General features: G+C 39.0%; 1 protein-coding gene across 2 annotated transcripts in view; it reads left to right on the top strand.

The window, feature by feature from the left end:
- The window catches only part of CCDC50 (coiled-coil domain containing 50), a 64803-nt gene that overhangs the window by 26912 nt on the left and 15585 nt on the right, over positions 1-22306 (top strand). The window contains exons 4-6 of one of the 2 annotated variants that reach the window (XM_074365914.1): positions 4018-4108; positions 11975-12092; positions 16618-17145. In XM_074365914.1, coding sequence (XP_074222015.1) covers positions 4018-4108; positions 11975-12092; positions 16618-17145 — 737 coding nt within the window. The remainder of the gene's footprint in view (positions 1-4017; positions 4109-11974; positions 12093-16617; positions 17146-22306) is intronic. The other variant, XM_074365916.1, reaches the window with a different exon arrangement.

Here is a 22306-nt window from a genome sequence, read left to right as displayed (position 1 = left end):
CAGCCAGGGCAGGGAAGAGGGCTCTCCATCTGTCCCTCTGACTCCTTTCACTATTAGATTACAAGTCCTAGAGTGGCTGTCCCATAGTTTTCTTCCATTTGAAAATTTTTCTTTGTTGTTGGAATCTAGGTTTTGGGAAATGCGGATTCTGATGTGAACCATTCACACTTCTTGCTGGATGACTCAGAGCCATTTGGTCGGCCTCTCTGAGTCAGTTTTCCTTCCCTGCACATGAGGAAATGTTCGCTAGGCCCTCTGCCTCACGGGTGGTTTCGGGGAATCCAGCGGAATACTGGATATCAAAGAAGTCTATGAGTTGTATTGAGTTCCTTTGCTATTTCCTAGCAGTTTGCTTTTTTTTTTTTTTTTTCCTTTGAACCCCTTTCTTTTTAAACAGAGGCAGAGTCTTTTAGAAAGCTCTGAATTGTCCCCTCAGTTCTCTTCATAACTTCAGTCTCTGACTAAAGTTATTTCTCAGTCTCCTCCTAAATGGAAAGATCCTATCTAAGGTCTCTTCCAGCACAATGACTTTTTATTCTTTTTCAGTGTTTTAAAAGCTTACAGGGTATATTTCTTCTTTGAGAGAGGCTTTTGTACCTAAAGTCTCTAATGGTGAACATAACCACAAGATACTGTTTTGAAGAGGGAGGGGTAAAGGAAGACGTGAAGGGACCCCTCGATTTAACTTTCGTTGTCGTGTTTAGATAAACAGGAAAGCCCATCACTTTTGCTGACTTGGAGGAAAGATTTATCTTTCTGTTTTATTATTTGCAGAGAGGACTCTATTCATGATTTTATTGAGCTTCCTTATTTTGTACATAAACATCCTTATTGACACGTGTTAACCATGACACCACGAAAGGCACCAGAGAGCATAGACATGAATAAAACTTAGCCATTGCCCTTAAAGGCCTCTGGAAAAAACTCTGAGCATTCTATATCTAGAGATAGGTGCACAAGGCACAGGAGATTAAATGGTAGGTTCCATGCCTATGAAGATTAGTAGAGACTGGGAAAGCTATCCCAATGCAGGTTATGTATTTAATCCAAACCCTGATGGTCAACTGGGAGTTTATAGTGGTAACTGGGAAAAACTGTTCTAGCCAAAGAGCATAGCAGTCATCAAGGTAAGAGGTAAAAGGACCTGGAATCTCACAGTAGCTGAAAGGTGTACAGTATTGCTAGAGTGGAGAATATAATTAGAGGCATAGACAGGAGATGAGGCCAGAAAAGCAGTCAAAAGTTGGACCAGAAGGTCACATGGTTATGTTAAAGAATTTAGGTTTTGTAGATTTTGTAAGTGATAGAGGGCCATCAAAGGAGTTTTAGATTTTCATTTTGGGACCTCTGGGGTAAAGGATCAGAGGGGGCAAGATTGAAGGGAACAGTGGTCAAATTAAGAGATGAGGAGGCTTGAACTGGGGACAGGGGTTGGTAGACAGAGAGAGAGGAGGGAGGGGATGGGGCCCGAGTTCAGGGGAGTGTTAGTGGACTTAGAAGAGGCAGATTTGATTTGTATGGGAGGCTCAGTGTCAAACGTAGTGAAGATGAGAGCTAGAGCCAGAATAGTCCAGAGTTCTAAACTGCTGCCTTTTACGTTTTTCTCAGTGCTCTTTTATCAAGGCCAGTTCTCTGGGTGATGCAGAAGTTTAAGAAGTAGGGCAGTGATAATGAGTTTAAGTTCAGAGATTATCGAGACGAAGCACTGTGATTATATGTCAGAATTTAGAGAGTGACGGATTATAGGTCCTAAATGAGAGAACTAGGCATTATATTTCTGCCTGGGACTTCAAGGTTTTGGAGGTATTCCTGGCTGAAATAAGGAAGTTTTTCAGTTTTTACAGCCTGGCAGTCTTGCCATCTGAACATCAAGGGAAGGATGAAATGCTATAGATACTAACAAACTGGAACCTTTCAGCTGGTCTGTCTGGATCCTGGGGCCCTGGTCCAAAGTCAAGCAGACCGACGGCTGACGACTCGTTTCTCACTTGATTTTGCTTCCTAAGGATTCTGTACCAATAGCTGAGGGAACTAGAACTGGTCCTTCTTGGAAATATGGTTTGAAATAATTAGGCTCAGCCTAAACTTTACTTCTTTATTTTCCATACTAGGAGATGCATCTTCTGTCACTTGTGACCCTCAGCATTTCGTTTGGATTTGTGCTCCTCTGCTTTCTTCCCAGCTGTTAGCACCTTGCGTGTAGTTAGTAGCTGCTTACTCCTGTGCGGGTTTACGTTAGTTTGGGAGATCCAGGTAGACAAATCTTCAAAAACTAAGACCGTGATTCTGTGTATGATTCTTAACTATTTAAAGTGAGTGAATGGAAAGAGGATATAGAAATGAAAATTATTCTGAGTAGATATTTATTTTTAGTTCTGTGGTTTGAATGGTTAAGAATCCTAGAGTGTTAGACCTTAGTATGAAGTCATTAAGTCTAGAAACTTTTATCACTGATAAGATGACATGAAAGGACATGATTCACCGGTTAACGGCAGCAGGACCAGAAGTTAGGTCTGCAGGCAACTTTTCCGGTGATTTTCTTACCGATTCTAAAATAGCTTGTCATTTCCAGTTCCGGCCTGTGCTCTCCGTCTTGTGTTCTCTTCCTCCCTTTCTGTCCTGTGTGCGCACACACATACATACACACCCGTGTGTACAAGTTTACCAACATCTGTATCTATTTCCAGACATGTTGAAAGTGACCATTTCCTTATACAAATGAGAACAGTGTTCATCCGCTCACTTTTGTCAGAATAGACTATGGGGATTCTGGTTTCTCCAGAGAAGTTGGGATATCCCCCCCTCACCCTCCAACACTTTTCGGTTACAAAAGACTGCCATTAAACTTGGCATATGCAAGCCTGGAGTCACTGAGTAGTTTAAGTTCAACTGGCAGCAGGTGAATAAGAGGCAATATTTGTTTAGCAAATGAACTACATATATAAACCACAATGGTAATTTTATCCCAGCATCTTTTTAGATAGTAAACTCTAAGCATGTTTATATCTGTTTCCTAGCTAACAGTTCTGTGTAAAGGTGGGCTCCCTGGCACTACCACACTCTGGAGTTTTAAGCTGCCCACTGACTTCTTGAAACCTGAGACAGAAGACTTGTGTCCTTACAGCCATCTCTGAGAGGTCCAAACCCCATTTTCTGTTGGAACCTATGTTTTAAAGGATCTTTTTCTCCCAACACAATGATTTGTCTCCTTTCTCCCACCAGGATGTACTGTGAACTCCTGAGTTCAGGATCTTCATCCTTTATTTATTTTTGTATCCTCAGTGTTGAGCATGGTGCCTGGACGATAGCAGATGCTGTTTAAATCTTTTTTTGAGTGCGTGAATGCGAAAACGAAACAAAACTGTGGCAGCAGCAGTATTTTACTACATTTGGTTTTCTTAGTGGCCAGAGTATTAAGAACACTGGCATCAACGAGAGAGGTTTCTACTTGGAACTGAAGCTGGAGAATATACATTTTTTTTTCTTTTGTTTAAAGTTTTATTGAAACTGAAAAAAAAAAAATTCATCTGATTAAAAAATTTATAAAACCACCTCTAGGTGGCCACAGTATTACTGACATTTTAGTGAGCTTGCTCCCAGTTTTTGTCTGTGTACTCTATGCTTGTTTGGATATTTGTGGACGTCATTCCCATAGTGTTGAGCTCCTTTGCAGAGTCTTGAGGAAATGTGCCTGTGTCTCTGTAGAACGGCTCCAGCAGGACAAGGTGATATGGTGGTACAGAGAAAGCGCGGAGCTTTCCATTGAAGTCTCTGGGTATCATATTCTGGTTCTACCACTTACTTGCTGTGTGTTCTTAGGGAAATGATTTCACTATTCTGGGCCTCAAGTTTTTCATCTGTAAGATGTGACAGCATCAGCCTCTTTACATCATTATTGTGAGGATTAAGTGAGATAAAAATATACACTGGCTCATAGTGTTCAGGAAATTGTGTTCTGTTTAGGAAAAATCATTCTTTGTTTTCTTTATCCATGTTGTTTTCACCTTTGTTTTTTAGTGAACAACAAGACTGTGAAATTGCTCAGGAGATTCAGGAGAAGCTGGCTATCGAAGCAGAGAAGCGACGCATTCAGGAGAAGAAGGATGAGGTACCACCTAGTTAATGCCCCGCCCCCCCCAGGAGGAAGGGCTGCTCAGCTCCGGAGCAGAGACTCTCTGTGTTCATAGGCTCAGATTAGGGTTGCTGGATGTGCAGCAGAACGCTTCCCTTTTGGGGTGCATAGTTCAAGTACCACTCTCCATGGACCACTGTCGATTACTTTGATCAGTTGTGTAAGTGGTAAAATCTTAAAAGATGATGATAAAGGATAATTTGACATAAAGTGTGGATTAGGTTCCTTAGGGCTGCTGTAACAAATTACCGCAAACTTGGTGGCTTAAAACAGCAGAAATGTATCCTCTCACAGTTCTGCAGGCTGCAAATTGAAATGAAGGTGTTGGCAGCATCGTGCCACCTATTAGGAGAGACCCTTCTTCGCTTCTTCCTAGCTTCTGGTGGCTCCCGGCAGTCTTTGCATGCCTTGGCTTGTAATCATCACAAGGTCTCAACCTTTATTGTCACGTGGCTTTCTTCCCTATTCTCTTGTTTTCTTACAAGGACACCAGTCATTGGATCGAGGACCCACTGTAACCCACTGTTAAGATCTCCTCTTAGCTAATTACATCTGCAAAGACCCTATTTCCAAATAAGATCATGTTCTGAGGTTCTTGGTATAAATGAATTTTAAGGGGCACTTCAACCCAATACAGGCTGTCTGTCTGTGGGCTATTCCCACAACTTTAGGAAGAGCAGACCTTGAGTTTAGCCTGAACAGGAGTCAGGGACTGGCCATGGCTCTCACTCTCTTTTGTGAATGGTTTCACTCTCTTATGATAAGCTGCGTCAAAGCAGTGGTCTGTTTGAGTCTGTGTGTATTTTTAAATTGTATTGTGTTTAAAGCCGAAAATGACTAAAATTAGCAGTAGGATATGGTTTGTAAGAAGACTTGATTTGTACTCAATGATCACTTACTTTTGTGTCTTCAGCATTTCTCACTAACAGTTCTTTTTAAATATGCATTGATTCTGTGTCTGTTTCTTTCACATGTATTATGCTATTCTTGGCCTTTGTCTTGATTTATAATAAGGAAAAATGATTTATCACTTTTAATAGTAGGATGACTATATGATAACTTTTCAAGGTTAAAGGGACACTGTTAATACTTACATAAACTGGGACTCTCCTGGGCAAACTGGCACTTTCAGTCACCCTATTAAGTAGGTACGGTCAGGGTCATCAGTGAACCAGCCCGCATCTTCTGCTCCTCCCGCTGAGCCATCCTGGTTCTTCTAGAACTCCTTGTTCAGTGCCAGGTGAGTGTGAGACACCTGGTGTGAGTGTATTTAGCTATTTCTTTAAGAAACAAGCCATGACTATGTGATAATCAGAATTGCAAGTAGGAATTAGGGATTCCTTTTCATCCTTCCTGTTACCAACACAGGAGCCCTTTCTTACTGCTGGATGTGTTGCCTCTCTGTAGTCGAGACTGCTTTGGGGATGAAACTAGGAACTGAAAGAAGTGATTATGTTTTGTAGATAGGAAAGCTTCTATTTTAAAAATAACAGAGTAATGAAGTTGGCTTCTTCTAAATGCTTCTGGTGTCCTGTGATCCCCTCTTCCCCCCATTCAGGGAAAAACAGTATTAGAGAAACCAAAACACTTTATTTTATGCATGTAAAAACTAAACAGCAATCACAATACATCTCACTGTAGTACTATATAAAGTAGGCAGTGTAGCGAATGACTGCATTTTTCAGATGAAGAAATTAAGTGTTGAAGAAGTGAATGACTGGTCCCAAGCTATAGTAAGATGCCAGAGGAATGTCTGTACAATTCAGTCTCCTGACTGACTGCTTCTGACTTAAACTGTGATACAAAATGGAACACATAGACTTTGGAGTTAGGCTGTCCTGGGTTTGAATCTAAACTGTTTAATTCTTAGCTGCGACTTTCAGCATCTCGCTTAACCACGTGGAACCTCAGGTTCCAAACCCAGGAAGTCAGGATAACTGTACACCACCCTAAAGGGCTATTGTGAGGTTTAAGTAAGATCATGTGGATAAGGTCTCTGCTGCACACTAAGTTAATGGTTGCTTTTCCCTTTTGGCTTTCTTGCCAGGTGTTTTCCCCACCATTCTGCCTTTTGTAACAGCTCAGATTTCTCTCACAGAGAGAAGTGCTAAGTTAGAGAGGGGGAAAGTTAAACGGGCCTAAGTGTATTCCAGTATGGTGTAATTTGAGGCATCTTCAGGAGCCTCCTTCCCTTCACAGGCCCCCCACCTCCTCGCCCACTTCCACTTCTGACTTACTGAAACGGCCCCCCGCCCCCGGTGCCGTGGGGAGATTAAATGAGAAGTCCAGTCGTGGAGGTTTAGTGAGACTAGCCTTTAAAAAACTCCTTGCAGACATTTTGGATTTTTCACTGATGCCTGAGATTAGAAGATGGCTGTCCTGCCAAAATGTTCTTTTATCGTAGAAAAATGTGACTCCCCGCTGACTAGTATGTTGTAATATTGAATAAACAAGATTTGCATAAGTTTGACGTTGAAGGATGCATGACAATGCATATTAGTTTGTTTCAGTCCCGGATGCTTCACTGGGAAGACTGAGACTGCGAAGGCAGCGCTCATCTTCCTGGCCAGCTCCTGGGAGAGCGTGGCCTGTTCCTTGTCAGCTGTCCTGGTTCTGCTTTGTTCCTCCCTCTGCTCTTCCGCTTCCTTGTAGAGGCCGCTTAGCTACTAAGTTCTTACTCAGCAGCAGGGCTGTGGCAAATTCCTCTCTGGATTTTCATCCAAATATCTTTTTAGAGATTTTTGGAATCAACTCTCTTGGGTAGTTTATAATCACCCACAACAACCAGATGTGGAATTCGAGGCCCCTTTTCTCTTGGGACAGGTTTTTTTTTTCTGAACAACATTGTTCATGAGAAGTAGAATTATACAACTTTGGGTGAATTAGCTTGTCTAGCTTTTGTCTTTTTTGTGTTTTTTAACAGAGCCCAGATGTAAGGAAAGTAGCATTTCCATTGGGGAGACAGATGTAGAAAAGTTAAAAAAAAAGAAAAAGATCTCTTGTACTCTTACTAGCATTGTGGCCTTCCCCTTCCCTTCCTCTTTTCCCTCCCTCATCCTCCCTTCCTTTCTTCCTGGCTTTTTTTTTTTTTTTAACTCTTTTACACCAGCGTCTTGAATGCAGTAATAGTTGCATTTCTCTCTGGGTGCCCTGTTCAAGGCAGGGGCTTGCAGTCTTTTGGAACATTGGACTGTATGAGTATGTGGCTAATACAGGTGGACTAATTTTATTGGGATCTTTCTCTTTGGTCACAGTGTAAGCCTTTGCCAGTGTTATTTAACAAAGCCAAGAAATGTGCGTTTAGTTCATTTAACTTAGTTATTCTTAACTAAAACTCGTAACTGTGTGAGTGAATGTAGACATACACGTGTGTGTCTTGGAACCTAGGTCCAAATATATGTGAACATGAAACTATTTTAGGGAAAACCTTTTTTTTTCCCCTAAAGTAAACAGCAGTAGCGTGGCCAACCATGTCATGAGACGTCTGTGGCATTAGTCCAACAGTTTGAAGCCATTTTGTAATGTGAGCTGTTCTGGGATAAACTTAGTAACCAATTTACATTAAAAATTAATCTGGTGTGAGCCATGGTGCTTTTTCATAGCGCTCTTATGGTGATCAGAATTTCATGTTCTAAAAGAATATTTATATAAGTTGGTAAAATCTGGAGGATAGTTCAGATAGTAATTTTTGCTGCTAAAATTTTTTCCTATGTTTTGGCACTTAGAAAATAAGTTTATACAAATATAGCCAGACAAGGGAAGTGAGTGGGAGGCCTCTGGCTGAGAAAATTCTTCTCTCGTCTTACCCTAGTTATAGTGAGGTTTTTATATCCATGTAATTGGTATTACCCTGTTTTTCTGGTCTTGTAGAGTAACCCTTTGGGGATTATACCTGCTTTGAGTCCCCTACTGAGTTAGATGCTAATATACTAATTGCTAGTTAATAAAATAAGTTTAGTAATCTAATGGAATGGCTTTCCTTTTTTAAATTCTTCTGATAGTGATTTGACAATCACATTTTCAGATCTCCTTTAGATTGTCTTTATAGCCAAGGGTTCCTCATTTTGAATCCCACTACTGTTGTACTATAGAGATGGAAACTTTAAGGGAGAAGTAACCCTGGTATAAAATCATGTAAATCATAAAAATACCCGAAGGAACCCAACACAGTGGTTCAGCAATTTGTCACCTGCTTCAGTGGGGCTCCTCTGCCTCCTTCCCACCTGGTTTGTATTAATGCCTCTCTTACAGGACTCATCTTTATGTCTTGGTCATTTTGCTTCTAACACTTCATAGATAAGAGCTTTAATGAGATTGACCACACATCTTCTTTGCTACAGGAGGTGTCTAGCAGAATGTTTGAGCCATTGAAGGGAATCAGTGAATCTGTGTTTTTCTTAAAATGACTTTCCCCTAGGAGTCTATCCATCTTTACCAGTGCCCTTAAGCTCACAGCTTCAAATTTTCCAGAGTTGAGTGAGCTTGGATAACAGAAAAGGGAGAGATGGGATGTAATGATAAACTCTTATTTCAATAAATGTGCTTACTAGAAAGTCTTCTATGCCACAGAGTTATTTTTACATATTAGCTGAAAGTAAGTCTACCTGATTAATATGATTAATGAAAAAATAATGAACATAACTTCAAAAAAGCTTATGAGTTCTTTTACATTTTTTTCCCCAGGTTACATTTTATCAAACACTAATTTCATAAGGTTTGTATTTTTTATGTAACAAAAAGCCTTCTGTCACAAAATGAATTTGGAAATTCCTGGGTTACAGGAAGATAACAGATTTCTTTTATCAAAGTTTAAAAATATATTAGCACATTTTGAAATGTGTTGGAAGAGTTAGACGTAATACATGTTTTCTATTGAATGCTTTCTGGGGCTTTTTTTGTTTGTTTTTTTGTTTTTTCTTGGAGAACCTTTTAATACCAGTGTTCTCAAAAACAGAGCTTTGGGAAATGCTGTTCTAGACTAACCTTTAACAGGAAGGAAGCTGAGGACCAAGGAGGTTGTTTGTGTCATGGTTGACTAAGCTGCATCCAAGCGTTGTGACTAACAATTCCCATCTTTAGCTTGTTGCAGGGGAAATTCTTTGTATTGAAATCGCCTAACTAAGCCCATTGGGCAGTAATGTCAGAAAGCAGGGAGGAGAACTGACTTGGGCTAAACCACAGTTGCAATACAGCAGCAGTTTTCCATTGAATCCTTTATCCTTTCCCTCCTCAAGTCCAGCTAGCCGTTCTCACACTGTAGAAGCTTACTCAGAAAAGAGCTGAGTTAAAAAAGCAAGAGGTTTGGATGCTAAGGTACATGACGCATTATGATTGTTATTTTTCTACTTGGATAAAAGCACTCCTTTTGACTAGCTGCCTCCTTGTACAAAAAAGGGGCATCATCTTTGTTTCTCTTTGGTTCATCTTTGGTTCTTCACAGTGAGCAAGTGGCTTATTCATTTATATATATATTCACTCTGCATTCATTAGGACTAAATTCAATAGCAGGAAAGCAATTATAAAGTCCCTGCAGTACAGTTTAATAATTTCCACTGGCAGTTGGACCCGATAATTTTCTGTTATATTTTTACTGTTACATCAAGGGAAATTTTTTGTTTTCAGTAAAAGAAACCACTTAGGAAAATGTAGTGTTGGGTGCTTAGTAAATGTGACCATTCAGGGAAGTATTTACATTTTCTTCCTACTTCCACAGTAAAAAGTATAAGGGTTTGGGAAATTCTGTTAACAGGTACTAGTTTGGGGAGGACAGCTTACCTTGTCACACCCCTCTCTTCCTCACGGCCGTGTTGCTTTGTAAGACGTCAAGTGCAGTACCTGGCAAAGGGGCTGGCAGCTGGTCACACTCAGATTTATTAAAATGGTGCATTAGGAGTCAAGACTTTCGACTTTAAGATTGAGTGGTTCAAACCCTTCATTTTACAGATAAAGAATTCAAGCCCAAAGAAATCCATTATATTAGTTAGTATTTCTCCTCCAGTGTCTCTGAAGCATCTGACTTGAACTGGAAGGGAAAAGAAGATCATCTTAACCATTCAGATTTGGGTTTTTTTTTTTCCCCCATCAAAGTATTAGAAATTCAGATTTCTTTGCATGAAAATGATACTTGTGTTTTAAGTATGATTGTGTTCTTTGCCTTTCATTCTGAACTGCAACATAGTGTAAGTGCTTTTACAAAGATTACTTATTTTATTTATATATATATATATATATATATATATATATATATATATATATATATAGTTTTTTACATAGTTTTATGAGAAATTTGCAGCATAGAAATCAGTTAAAGGATTATATGGTAATAGTATATTTATAAGTTTGAATTTAGGCATTTACTTAACACAAAGGCAGATTTGTAAGACTGTTTTGTGAACATTAAAAGCCGAGTATGTGGGTAGTTGTTGCTAATTTACCTAGCCTCAGCACCCTGTTTATTTCTATCCTGACATGAGAAGAATTGACTTATTTAAATGAATTTTTTTAATCTGTCTTGCAGCCTTAGTATAGTCTTCATTTTGACTTACTCAGAAAATTGCAAAAAGAAGAGTGGTGATTAACTCTTGCTTCAAAATAGGCATCATTAACATCTCAGCACTTCTGTATTCCTCATTGTCAATATGAAGAAGTAAGCATCTCAGACACCTGTGACTATTATTACCATTTACTTGCACCAGAGAGTGTTGCTGCCGTGTTTGTATGATCTTTAAGAGTCTGGTGACAGCTAGGGATCTTCGTTCTAAAAAAGTATACCTGCACAAAGTTTATGTACTGTTTCATTGGGCCTTTCATAGAAATACTCTTAAGATTCAAAATGCTGTCACATTCCAGCTCAAAACCGTTAGTAGTCCTTTATTCCTTATTTATAGACTTCAGACTTCTTAAAATTGTCCGTAAGGGGTGCCTGCGATGCAGCCTCTGACTTTTTCTAGCTTCAGCTTTCTCTGTAACCCCCCACGTCCTCTGTTCTCATGGGGCTATGGGTTGTTCTCTAGATTGATGCCCATTGAAGTGTTTATAACTTTGCTCATGTTCTCTCTCTCCTTTTGCCTATTGGACTGCTCAGAACCTAACATAAATGCAAAGCCTTGAACTAATTCATTTAAGCAGAAATAATATTCTCTCTTTTGTGCTCTCATAGACATTTTTAGCCTCTTTTTTGAGGCATTTCTAGTTGAATTGTGTTGTAGTTATTTGTGTATACCTTTGTTTTCATAGAGGGGATGGTAATCTCTCTGGGGACAGGGTCAGAATGCTAGTCATCACTTAGTGACTCCTAAAAACTTGCCTGGAGATGAAGCAGAGGGGAGGCAGGAGGAAGACGGTATTCTCGTTTTCAGTTAAGACAGTGGAACTCTAATGTGCAGCTAAAACAGGATCAATTGAAAAACGCTTTAGAAAAGTTTTTAAAGTAAGTTGTAAATACAGTTTATAAAGTTCCATAGATTACAGCACTCTTCTTCATTCAGACTTAGTGAATCATCATCTTGGAAAAAGGACCCACAAATACATATTTTTAAAATTCTGTTCTATAACCAGCTTTAGGAATACTACATTTGAACATCTTCAGGTTGAGTTAGATTGAAATTTCAATTAAAAAAAACCCAACAACTTTACCCGTCATCTGGATCGTATGCCACTCCTGTTGAGCAGTCATCGTTGGCATTTGGATAGTATGAGCTTAATGCCAGAAAGTCTGGAGAGCCATAGGCAGAGCCCACAAAAGTCTGGCAGTGGAACGTCAAACCATTGACCTGTAGGGCCACTGTATGGACTGTGTTCCTTCTCCGGTAATATTTATTTCCGTTCTCTCTGTATTTGCAGGACATAGCACGCCTCTTGCAAGAAAAGGAGTTACAGGAGGAGAAAAAGCGAAAGAAGCACTTTCCAGAGTCCTCTGGAGGCAAAGCTTATGGTGACAGTTACTATTATGAAGACGGAGGTAATGATTCCTGCATCATGACTCATGACTTACTCTGTCCTTAGAGTCAGTTGCAAGACACCCCTTTAAGTTTGTCTCTAAACTAGAGATGTTTAGATTTGTGGTGGAATTTTATCTTATCCAATGAATTCATCTGTTCTGTAGTTGGTTGACCAGGGCCATTTTTATGGCTGTTAAAACTTAAGTATGGTTTAGCAAGGTTTGGTGCGCATTCTTTTGCACTATTGCTACTTGGAATGCTGGATTACATTCTAAGCACATAAAAAGGGGTGTGAAAAATGTCACATGAGTCTGGGCTTGATCTTTCTCAAGGAAATCTGGGCAGTACTGTTTAAAGCAGCAAAGTGGCACAGATAATAAAGGAGGTACACCATTTATCAGTTACTGGATAACACAGCTTTTTTTTTCACACTTCTTGCCTTTTAAACCTCAGCCGATGGGTTAGCCTGCTGATGACAAAGTTAAATTTTAAGATTCTCTGTTCATTTTTTGCTCTTGGTGCTTTCTTTTGCTGTGTGATTATCATATTGAAAAATTTCTGAGAGAGAAAAGTCCCTTCTCTAGTGCCTGCTTTTGCCGTGTGATGGTGGTGGTGATGGTGTGGTGGTGGCACTCATGGTGGCGATTCTTTATCTTAACAGTGTGTTGGGAAATGAGTATTTGCAAATATTGTTCAGTCCTTTTTAAAGATCTGTCAAAGGAAACACATTTCCTATAGTTTTTAGTGTCAGTATTTATTGTAATTCAACTTATAGACCATACATGCTTAGGATACCAGCTAAATAAAATCTAAAAGCAGCTTCTGGAGAGTAAAGATTTTAAGGTCAGTAATCCCAAAGCTCCCTGAAAATTCATTATCAATGGCTTTTCTATAATTTCATTATAAAAGGTAAGTAGGTGTTTGTCTTAGATGAGTAGAATGAAAGATCTCTATATGTAGACGATAGAATAATTAGAGTTCGAGTACAATCATGCAGTCACATTGTTCTAAAGCTATTGTTATCAGCAGAGCTCAGCCCTGTGACACAATTAGTAAGCAGGTTGATTGTCTATTTATTGCTTGGTGTGTTGTCCCGTATTTAAAATGCTCAGCTCTTTTTTGGTAGTCATTTTCCTTATGCTGGTTTTTCTAATCAAATCATGTGTTACATCGTTTAAAAAGAAAAATATTGCCATAGAGGTCAGAAGGTAAAGAGTTTCTCTTTAGCTTTTAATTAAAATTGGAAATGTGGTCTGGTGGGGTTTTTTGTTTGTTTTTATTTGTAATTCTGCCTTAAAGACATGTTCGTTACAAATAAAAATAACCATTTTAAACTTTTGAGTCTAAAACCATTAGGGTAGTAAGTAAATTCAGTACAGTAAAGCACTGATTTTAGCATTCCTCTGTTAAGACTTTATACTAACTTGAATTGGGACTCAAACCTGGTTGTTTTGACCAGAGTGCTGTCATCCTGATTCATCTCTCTAAACCACATTAAGAATTCAGTGGATTTTCAGGGAAACGTAAAAATTTTTTAAATCTATGTTTAATTGCTTTTGTAAACTTTTGTAGAGAATGGCATACGTGCTACTTTTGTGGAGTTGGAAGGGACTGGGAATAGAAAACGGTGCCTTCCTGAGCTTGTGCGTGTAAAGTACTATTGGAATTTCTCTTCAGTTGCGGTTTGTTGGGAGATTGTATATTGCTGAGCATGTGATCTTCATTTATATGCCTCTGAGTTCGACCAAGTTGAGTTCCCGCGAAGTCACACTGCAGTCCAGCTCGTACTCACAAAGCGTCCTGTCTTCTTTGCAGTGGTCCTTTCCCAACACGCTATTAGCAGACATTCTTTCATTGTACTTCTCTATCTTAATGTGTAATATGATTTTTGTCTGTCTTACATAATAATCCCAGCAAATAATTACAGATGTGATTGTTTTAGCTTTTATTTTACTTAAACTTTAATAAATTAATCTCTAAAATGATCATTTATAGATTTTCTACAAATTTGAAATTATCCAAAGGATCTATCAGATTTATATCAACTGAAATGGTGAATCTTATTCATTTATGAATCCATGTTTTTCTTTCAAAGCCTCTTACCTGTATCACAAGCATATTAGTGGGTTTTTTTTTAAGTCATGGTCCTTGGAGTCATAAGATCTTGATTCAAGTTCTGTCCCTTCCTTAGAAAACTTGTAATGGTAAGGAAGTTATCTACTACAAACAGTCAAAGTCTCTTTCTCATCTGTAAAATGGAGATCCTACAAATACATCCTTCAGGTGAATGATGAGAAGATTGAACAGTATGATTTTTCTGAAGATTCGATAAACTCTAAAGTGCTATTATTTATACGTATATCAATGTAATATGTGTATAACATAGTATTTTGTCTATCTAAACAAAAATCAGTTTATTTTGGAAGATAAACATGGACGAACACAAATAAAACGTTTACATATATATATGTGTATGTGTGCATGTATATATATGTATTGGTTATAAGGAAATTAAGTATATTTGCCAAATAACTTGGTCTCAAAAAACATGAAAGTCTCAGCCCTTAACTGGACAGGGTTTTAAAGGATTCAAACAGATTCCTCCACCCCTGTCTTTTTTTTTTTTTTTTTCCTTTCCCAGGTTTAAAGATATAACAAGTGATGTAGACAATAAATATTTTTTTCCTGTAAACTATGTGAAAATGTAGTGACAGTTCTGTTCTAATTCTTGCAACACACTTTGCTAAAATAAAACTACTAATATCTGTTAACTTTTTAGAAAGAATTAAAAATAACAACAACAAAACAATCATAACTTCATAAATCCATGTCGAAAACATATTATCAACTGATAATGTTGTTTCTTTCTTGTTTCTCTTTGGGCCTAAAGGCAGACTTCATCACGGATACAGCTCACTGTGGGAACATTGGTGTTAACACTGAACCACTGTTTCCTGGTTGTGGTCGTCATTTAAGTAGCTGGTCGGTATTCTGTTAATTCACGGCAGTAGTGAATTGATTCTTTCTCAGTTGTCAGTATACACTTAAAATAATAGTTTGGTTAAAAGAGTAGATACTTTTTTATTCCAGAGAGTAATTATTCTGTTTCATTTTTGCTTGAAGTAAAAATAATTTTTACTATAAATTATGAAAATAAATGCCTTTACAGACTTTTTAGAGGACAGCTTTTAATTTTGATGTCACCTTTGAGGCAAATTTTCTTCGGAAAGCTCAAGAAGAAGCAACTTGCAGTTTTGAGTGGAAGCTTATGGCATCAGTGATGCGTTTAGCACATATCTCCCCTTCCTCTGTTCCTCTGTCAGATTCACAATAACAGTCTTTAACAAAAACAGAAAACCCAAACCAAAACAGCCCCCTCCAAAAAACACCAAACAAACCCTAATAACTAAGAAAATCTACAGTCATTTATTTTTTCTACATCCTATCAAATTAGGGTAGCTGTTTCAAATGCAGTTCAGCAAAAGGCTAATTCTAGCAGGGAATCTTGGCTGTGTTAGCAATTTTCCATGGAATTTGGATTTCTTTTTGTTATTTCCCAATGGTAGTCAAAGTCTTAGCAAATGTTAAAAGGAATATGCCCTTGCAGTGTGCATTGTTGATTTACTTACTTTGTTTTCACAGTTTGCATGTTCCTAAATGGGACCTGACAGAAAAGCACCCATCTACGTGCTGTTCCTGAAGTTTATGTTAAACATAAGGACTTCTATATTTAGAATATATTGTATTTTTATACATAGAATACAATATCATAAAGGTTTTTTTGAAATATGTTTAATTAGGAAGTGACTCCTTTTTATGTATTCCATTTGGGCATCTCTTCTTAATTTTTCCCTCCGCCAAACTTCAATTAAGATTAGGAGCAGAGTTATCCAAAGACAATAGGGTCATTTACTCACTAAAATTCTCCTTTATTCCATCCTCTTCCACGTTGAACTGACGTATGCCTGGGAGTGTTTGCTTTGGCCACTTAAAGGGAGAGGATGGAGGAAAACTAAAATCGGCAGATCATCTCTGGAACTAAGTAGACACTAGCAACGTTCTGATACAGATCAATTATTTCCGATAAGGATATTCTAAAGCCTTTGAAGTCACAAAGCTTACTTCTTTTTCTGTTTTCTAAGACTCCCTTAGCTCTCACTTCCCCTCCAAATACTAATACACTAGTTACAAAATAGTTTTATAAATAGAATTTAACATTTTAATGACTGGAACTTTTGTTATTGGCAAATATCAAAGTACCATGTTGGCTTTTCCCTAATCATGATCAAGCTTTTCTTTCAGATTTACTTCACTCAATTTCGTTTTAGTTTTTTCCCTGTCTGGCTATGTGCTCAGAATCCTTCGTGTGTGCCTGGACCACTCCAGTAAATGCTCGCCCCTTCTTTTCAGTTTGTTAACTGGGAAAAGTAGTCTTCTCCATTGTTACATGGTAGTCTTGGGCCCTGTCTCTCTCACGTAGACAGTTCGCACTCTCAATAAGTTAACCTGCATTTCTATTTTTCACATTCCTCCACCTCCACTCAGACCAGCCACGGTCAAGGAGGGCAAGGGAGTTGGGTTCTGGAGCCTCAAGGCCTTGTAGACTCCAAAGTGATGGAAAGACTGCGAAGCAGCGGAAGGAGGAGTCCAGACACCCCCAGGAGAACTTGGAAGAACCAGAAGAGCCTTGTTCATCAGAGAGATCTCTGTCGTCCTCTAGCTCGGGTAGAGCGAGGGACAATCCCCAAATGAACCCTGAGCAGCGCGACAAGAGCCAGCCCGGCCACGAGAGGCAGCGGAGACCCCCTCTTCCCAGAGTCAGTGGTGAGGTGTTTCTGAGCACCGAGCAGGACGACTGGGAGGCTAACCACAGCCGTCAGACTCGGAATTGGGAAAAGAAGTCCCGCCACCAGGACCACCTTTCTCCCGAGTCCTCACAGAAAGCAGGGCTTCACTGCAAGGAAGCCGTATGTGGGAGGGGCCGTGGGCGAGGTGAGCACAGAGGAAGGAAGCGCAGGCCCAGGACTCCTCCCTTCTCACAGAGTGAGGAGCGGCTCCCGCTCCACGACACAGGTAATGAAGGACAGTCTCGTTGCAAGTCCCGGTATCCTGTATATACATACAAACAAGTGTATTTACTAAGCATCTTAAGCAGCCTGTTCTTTCTCTCTGGTTTATGCTCATGGCTTTGAAATAAATCCTAGAGCCAAATACTACAAAAGGTATTTACTTAATTTCAGATCTCAAGGAGGAAAATATTCGTACCTTTTCCCTTCTGCCTTCTGAGAGAGTACTCTTGACTCCTGACAAGGTTCCTCCAGCCCTGGATTGCAGTGGAGGTGCCCGTCCCAGATACAGTTCTTAATGTGCCAAGACCATACCTCGGCGATTCTGATACCCAATCAATGCTCTTGAATTTCTGGTTTTAATTCTGTGAACCCAGAAGCCTGGTGACATGGCCTTTGTAGTATTTACCTAACTAAAAGACCAGTAGGTCCGGAAGGACTGCGTGTTCTTGACCTCATCTTTCCCATCTGTAACGTGAGAGGTTGGCTAGGCACCTCTTCAGACAGTGTGTCTTCCATTTGTGAGCCTCAGCTTGTCTTCATCAGAATTAGCCGGGCTGCTTCCTAAAAATGCAGATTTCTGAGCCTACATACATTGCCGCCTCTGGAGTGCCTGGCGTTCGGGCTCGTTTTAGACCTGGAGGTGGTTCTTAGGGACTTAAAGTTTGAGAATGGTTGCCCTGAGTGACTTCCTGGGCTTTAATCTTCTTCAACTCTTCATCGACAGTTGGTGTTCTGAAGTGCCGGTATCAGGTGAGTTCTTGATACTTGTTCAGGAATGAGGTAAATGTTAGATGTAAGCGTCAAGTTTCTGGACTCTGAAGTCCAGAACCAACCCAGTGATGGTTCTCGCTGTCCTTGTCTGGGAACCGCCGCTGTGACGGTCTCCATGTGGCTGCACCACTCAGGTCAGAGCGCTGCACGTCCGGTACTCTAGTTAGACCATGCTCGTCTCCCTGGTTCTGTCTCGCTCTTACTGGAGGTTTACAGAGGTGCAGGGGTCATTGGGAAGGGAGTACCAAGGAGGCGCCTGTTTTTACTTCCCCCATGCTTTTGCCCGGCCAGCCTCGACTTCTGGTCTGGAAAGTGGGTGCTGGGTTGCAGGTTCAGGTTGATTCAGTCGGTTCTTCCTGTCAAGCTGTCTCTCCCTATCCTGTTAGTCCTTAAAGGCTTATAAATGACTTGGTGACAAAGAACATGAAAGTTCAGTTCAGCAGGCCGTATCAGGTTTCTGCCACAAATACACTTGCCTCACAGGCTTTATGTTTGGGGATTTTTGCTTGGATCTGAGCCTCAGAAGCTTTGTAAGTCAAGCCAAAAAGATGAATATGTAAACAAGCAATTGCAAATTAGATACACTTTGAACAAAGAACTGTGGAGCAACAGAGGAGGAAGTGATACAATCTACCTGGAATTGACCTTATGTGTAAATTACACTCTATCCAGATTTAGAAAGACTTGTTGAAGTCTAAAAGGCATGGGGGAGGAGTGGTGATTACATCTACCACTGCATTTCGGATTCTGTGAATCTGACCTCATACGTGTGCTCTGAGGGCTGGGTAACCTTTATGGCTTTTAGTTATGCTTGAGAGTATCTTAAACAGGCTTAGAAAAGCTTATGAAACAAACACTGACTCACAGACCCTACTACTGGAGTTGTAGGCAAATGTTTAAAAACCAATGTGACTAGGTAGGTACTAAAATGGTTACAACAGAGCTGCTGGTGTCTGTAATTTTATATCCAACTTACTTTGCAAATTTTACCCACGTAGGCCTGTAGGCATTTGATTTTGTTACCTCCACCCCCATAGGTAAGGGGATTACATTAAAATATAGTTACTCAGTGCCTGTCCTTGCTGTTGTAAATGCACAATTCTTAAAGTTGTTAGCATAAGCCAAAGTTTTATTTAACTTATTAATAAGGAAAGAGCTAGTTCTAAGAGAATTGATTTTTCAGGACAGGGTTTTATAATCAGTTGAAAAAGGGATACAAAATGAAATTGCTAAATTAAATGTAAGATTGATTAATTTTCTAAAGGGCAGTAATACCATGCCACCTTTGAGGGTAACATCTCTATTGAGCTATTAAATTGTAACAAGCTTATTAACTTTCTGTAGGTTAACTTCCAGCCTCTCAGAACCATAAAACACTATTCTGCTATGACATTCCGCTCGTGTCAGGCTGGCTTTTTACGAAATACTCTTTTATGATTATTAAAGGATCCATGTGTCATTTTACCCTGTTCCAAGCTTGGAATAAGCTTATCTTGAATATCAGTACTTTCAACACTTTTATCTTACTTTATCAGAATTTCTTTAAAGGTAAGCTTTCCTTTGTGTTTATTGGTGGGGGTTGGATTCTTGTGTCCTCAAACTGAAGAATGATGAACAGAAAAATACAAGTAAGAATTCTATTAAGAAATGAACGTGGAACTGTTGAAAATATGGCTCACCTGGTTCTCTGAAAGCTAGTTTCCAGATTATGTTTAGGCCACCAAAATGAAGACAGCCACTTTCATTAATTTCTTTCAGTTAACTATATTTAGTACCATTTTAAAGCATCTCTTTTCTGTAATGACAGCCCTACACTGCACTAACTGAAGTTCCTTCTTAGACACTTCTGAAAGCTCTTTTCACCTATGGTACGAAGGATAGTGCGTTTAGTGGGCAGCCCTGTCAGTCCAGAAATCTGATATTCCAGGCTATAGAGATTCTCTGCTTACGAGACATGCAAGTTTCAAAGCTATGTCCAGATTTCAGATAAACTCTTCTTTTTCCTTCTAAATATTTGGGACGTAGGCAGATATTACTCTAATTTTAACTGTTAATTTATATTGGGTTACAGTTGACTATAACATATTAGTTTCAAATATGTAACATATTAATTTGATATTGGTGTATATTGCAAAATGATCACTACAGTAAGTCTAGTTAACATCCATCACCACACATAATTACACATTTTTTTCCTTGTGATGAGAACTTTTACGATCTATTCTCTTAGCAACTTTCAGATACACAGTGTGATACTTGGTCTTATAATACAATGCATCCTCATGACTTACTTATTTTTTAACTGGAAGTTTGTACGTTATGACTCCCTTTACCCATTTTGCCTGCCCCCACCCCCTCCTCTAACCACCATAAATCTGTTCTCTATATCTCTGAGCTCAGGGTGTTTTTGGTTTTTTCATTTTGTTTTGTTTTAGATTCTACATATAAGTGAAATCAAATGGTATTTGCCTTTGTCTGACTTATTTCACTTAGCATGATTCCTTCCAAGTCCAACCCTGTTGTCACACACGGCAAGTTTTAATTTTTTTATGGCTGAATAACATTCCATTGTATGTATATGTGTGTGTGTGTGTGTATACATATATTATATATATATTTTATGCTACATTTTCTTTATTCATCCATCAGTGGACACTTAGGTTGTTTCCATGTTTTGGCTATTATAAATAATGATGCAGTGAACACAGGGTGCATGTATCATTTTGAGTTAGTGTTTTCATTTTCTTCAGATAAATACCCAGAAGTGAAATGACTGGATCTTATGGTAATTATATTTTTTAAATTTTTTGAGGAACTTTCATAGTGTTTTTCATAGTGGCTGCATCAATTTACATTCCCACCAACAGTGTAGAGGAGTTTCCTTTTCTTCACATCCTTGCCTACACTTATTATTTTTTGTCTTTTTAAAAATAGTTATTGTAATAGGTGTGAACCATGATACCACATTGTGGTTTTAATTTGCATTTCCCTGATGATTAGTGATGTTGAGCACCATTTCATATCCCTGTTGGCGAGCTGTATGTCCTCTTTGGAAAAATGTCTGTTGAAATTCTCTGCCCATTTTTCAATCAGATTATTTGGGTTGTTTTTTTTGTTTGCTTTTTTTGCTGGTGAATTGTATGAGTTCTTTACATATTTCCGATGTTAACCCCTTATCAGATAAATAATGAGCAAATATTTTCTCCCATTCTGTAAGTTGCCTTTTTATTTTGTTGATGGTTTCCTTTGCTGTGCATAAGCTTTTTAGTTTGATGTTGTCCCACTTGCTTCTTTTTGTTTTTGTTGCCTTTGCTTTAGATGTCAAGTCCAAAAAAAATTATCTCCAGGACCAGTATCAAGGAGCTTAGTGCCTATATTTTCTTTTAGCTGTTTTATTGTTTCAAGTCTTTAATCCACTTTGAGTTCATTGTTGCATATGACATAAATTAGTGGTCAAATTTCATTCTTTTGTATGTGGCTGTCCAGTTGTCCCAGTAGCATTTATTGAAGAGATGGATTTCTCCATTGTATATTCTTGTCTTCTTTGCCAGAAATTAATTGACCATATATACACGGGCTTATTTCTGGGCTCGCTGTTTTGTTCCATTGATCCACATATCATTCTCTTTTTAGCTGCCAAGAGTTCATAATCTTATCACCCTGTCAAACCAATTAAGTCTCTTCATTTGACCGTTTCATTTGAATGCCTTCCAAGCATCTTTGATAGATACTAAAACAAAGCATTTTCTCAGTTAATTCTGTGGTGTAGAGAGGAGGCATAATAGTGGGAAAAGTTTAGTTCTTGAAATCTGGGCACATTCCACTCTTTCTTTTACCAGATGGCATAATTGGAGGAGCAAGGCAAAATTGTGATCTCTCCTATAGTCCTCAGTTACACTTTGGCTGCTCATGGAATTGTCATTTTTCTGTAGATAGGCATGTGGTATAGCAACCTGTCTTGTCCACTGACTTTGCCCAGTGCCAGCTTTCCTACCTGATTTCATGTGTTTTTCCCTGAAATCTTCCTTTCTAATTGTGACCAAGCTGATCATAACCCAAGGCAGTTTATCCACTCTTGGGAGTATGCCACTGTTTCCTGACTGTCCCAGACCACTCAGAGAGCTGGGTTAAAACCAGCCCTGCTCAGTGTTAAGATTCAGTGGCTCTAGAGATGGTATGAAGTGGATTCCGTATTCTGGGTGATCAGGTGCCAATAGGCCTGCAGCTAAGAAAGTCAGGTTTAATAGTCTGCATTTGTGGGTAAAGCAGATGAGTCTGTGGCTTTTGGATTTAACCACACAACTGGGTTTAAAGCTCTACAAAGGGAGGCTTCACCAGATAACCTAAACTCTTCATTTGCCCAGAATTTAGATGTATTTTCTTTTCTCTCCTTT

This window comes from Camelus bactrianus, chromosome 1 (genome assembly GCF_048773025.1).
Source record: "Camelus bactrianus isolate YW-2024 breed Bactrian camel chromosome 1, ASM4877302v1, whole genome shotgun sequence".
In the NCBI taxonomy this organism is placed as follows: Eukaryota; Metazoa; Chordata; class Mammalia; order Artiodactyla; family Camelidae; genus Camelus; species Camelus bactrianus.
This window is presented reverse-complemented; position numbering and strand designations above follow the sequence as displayed.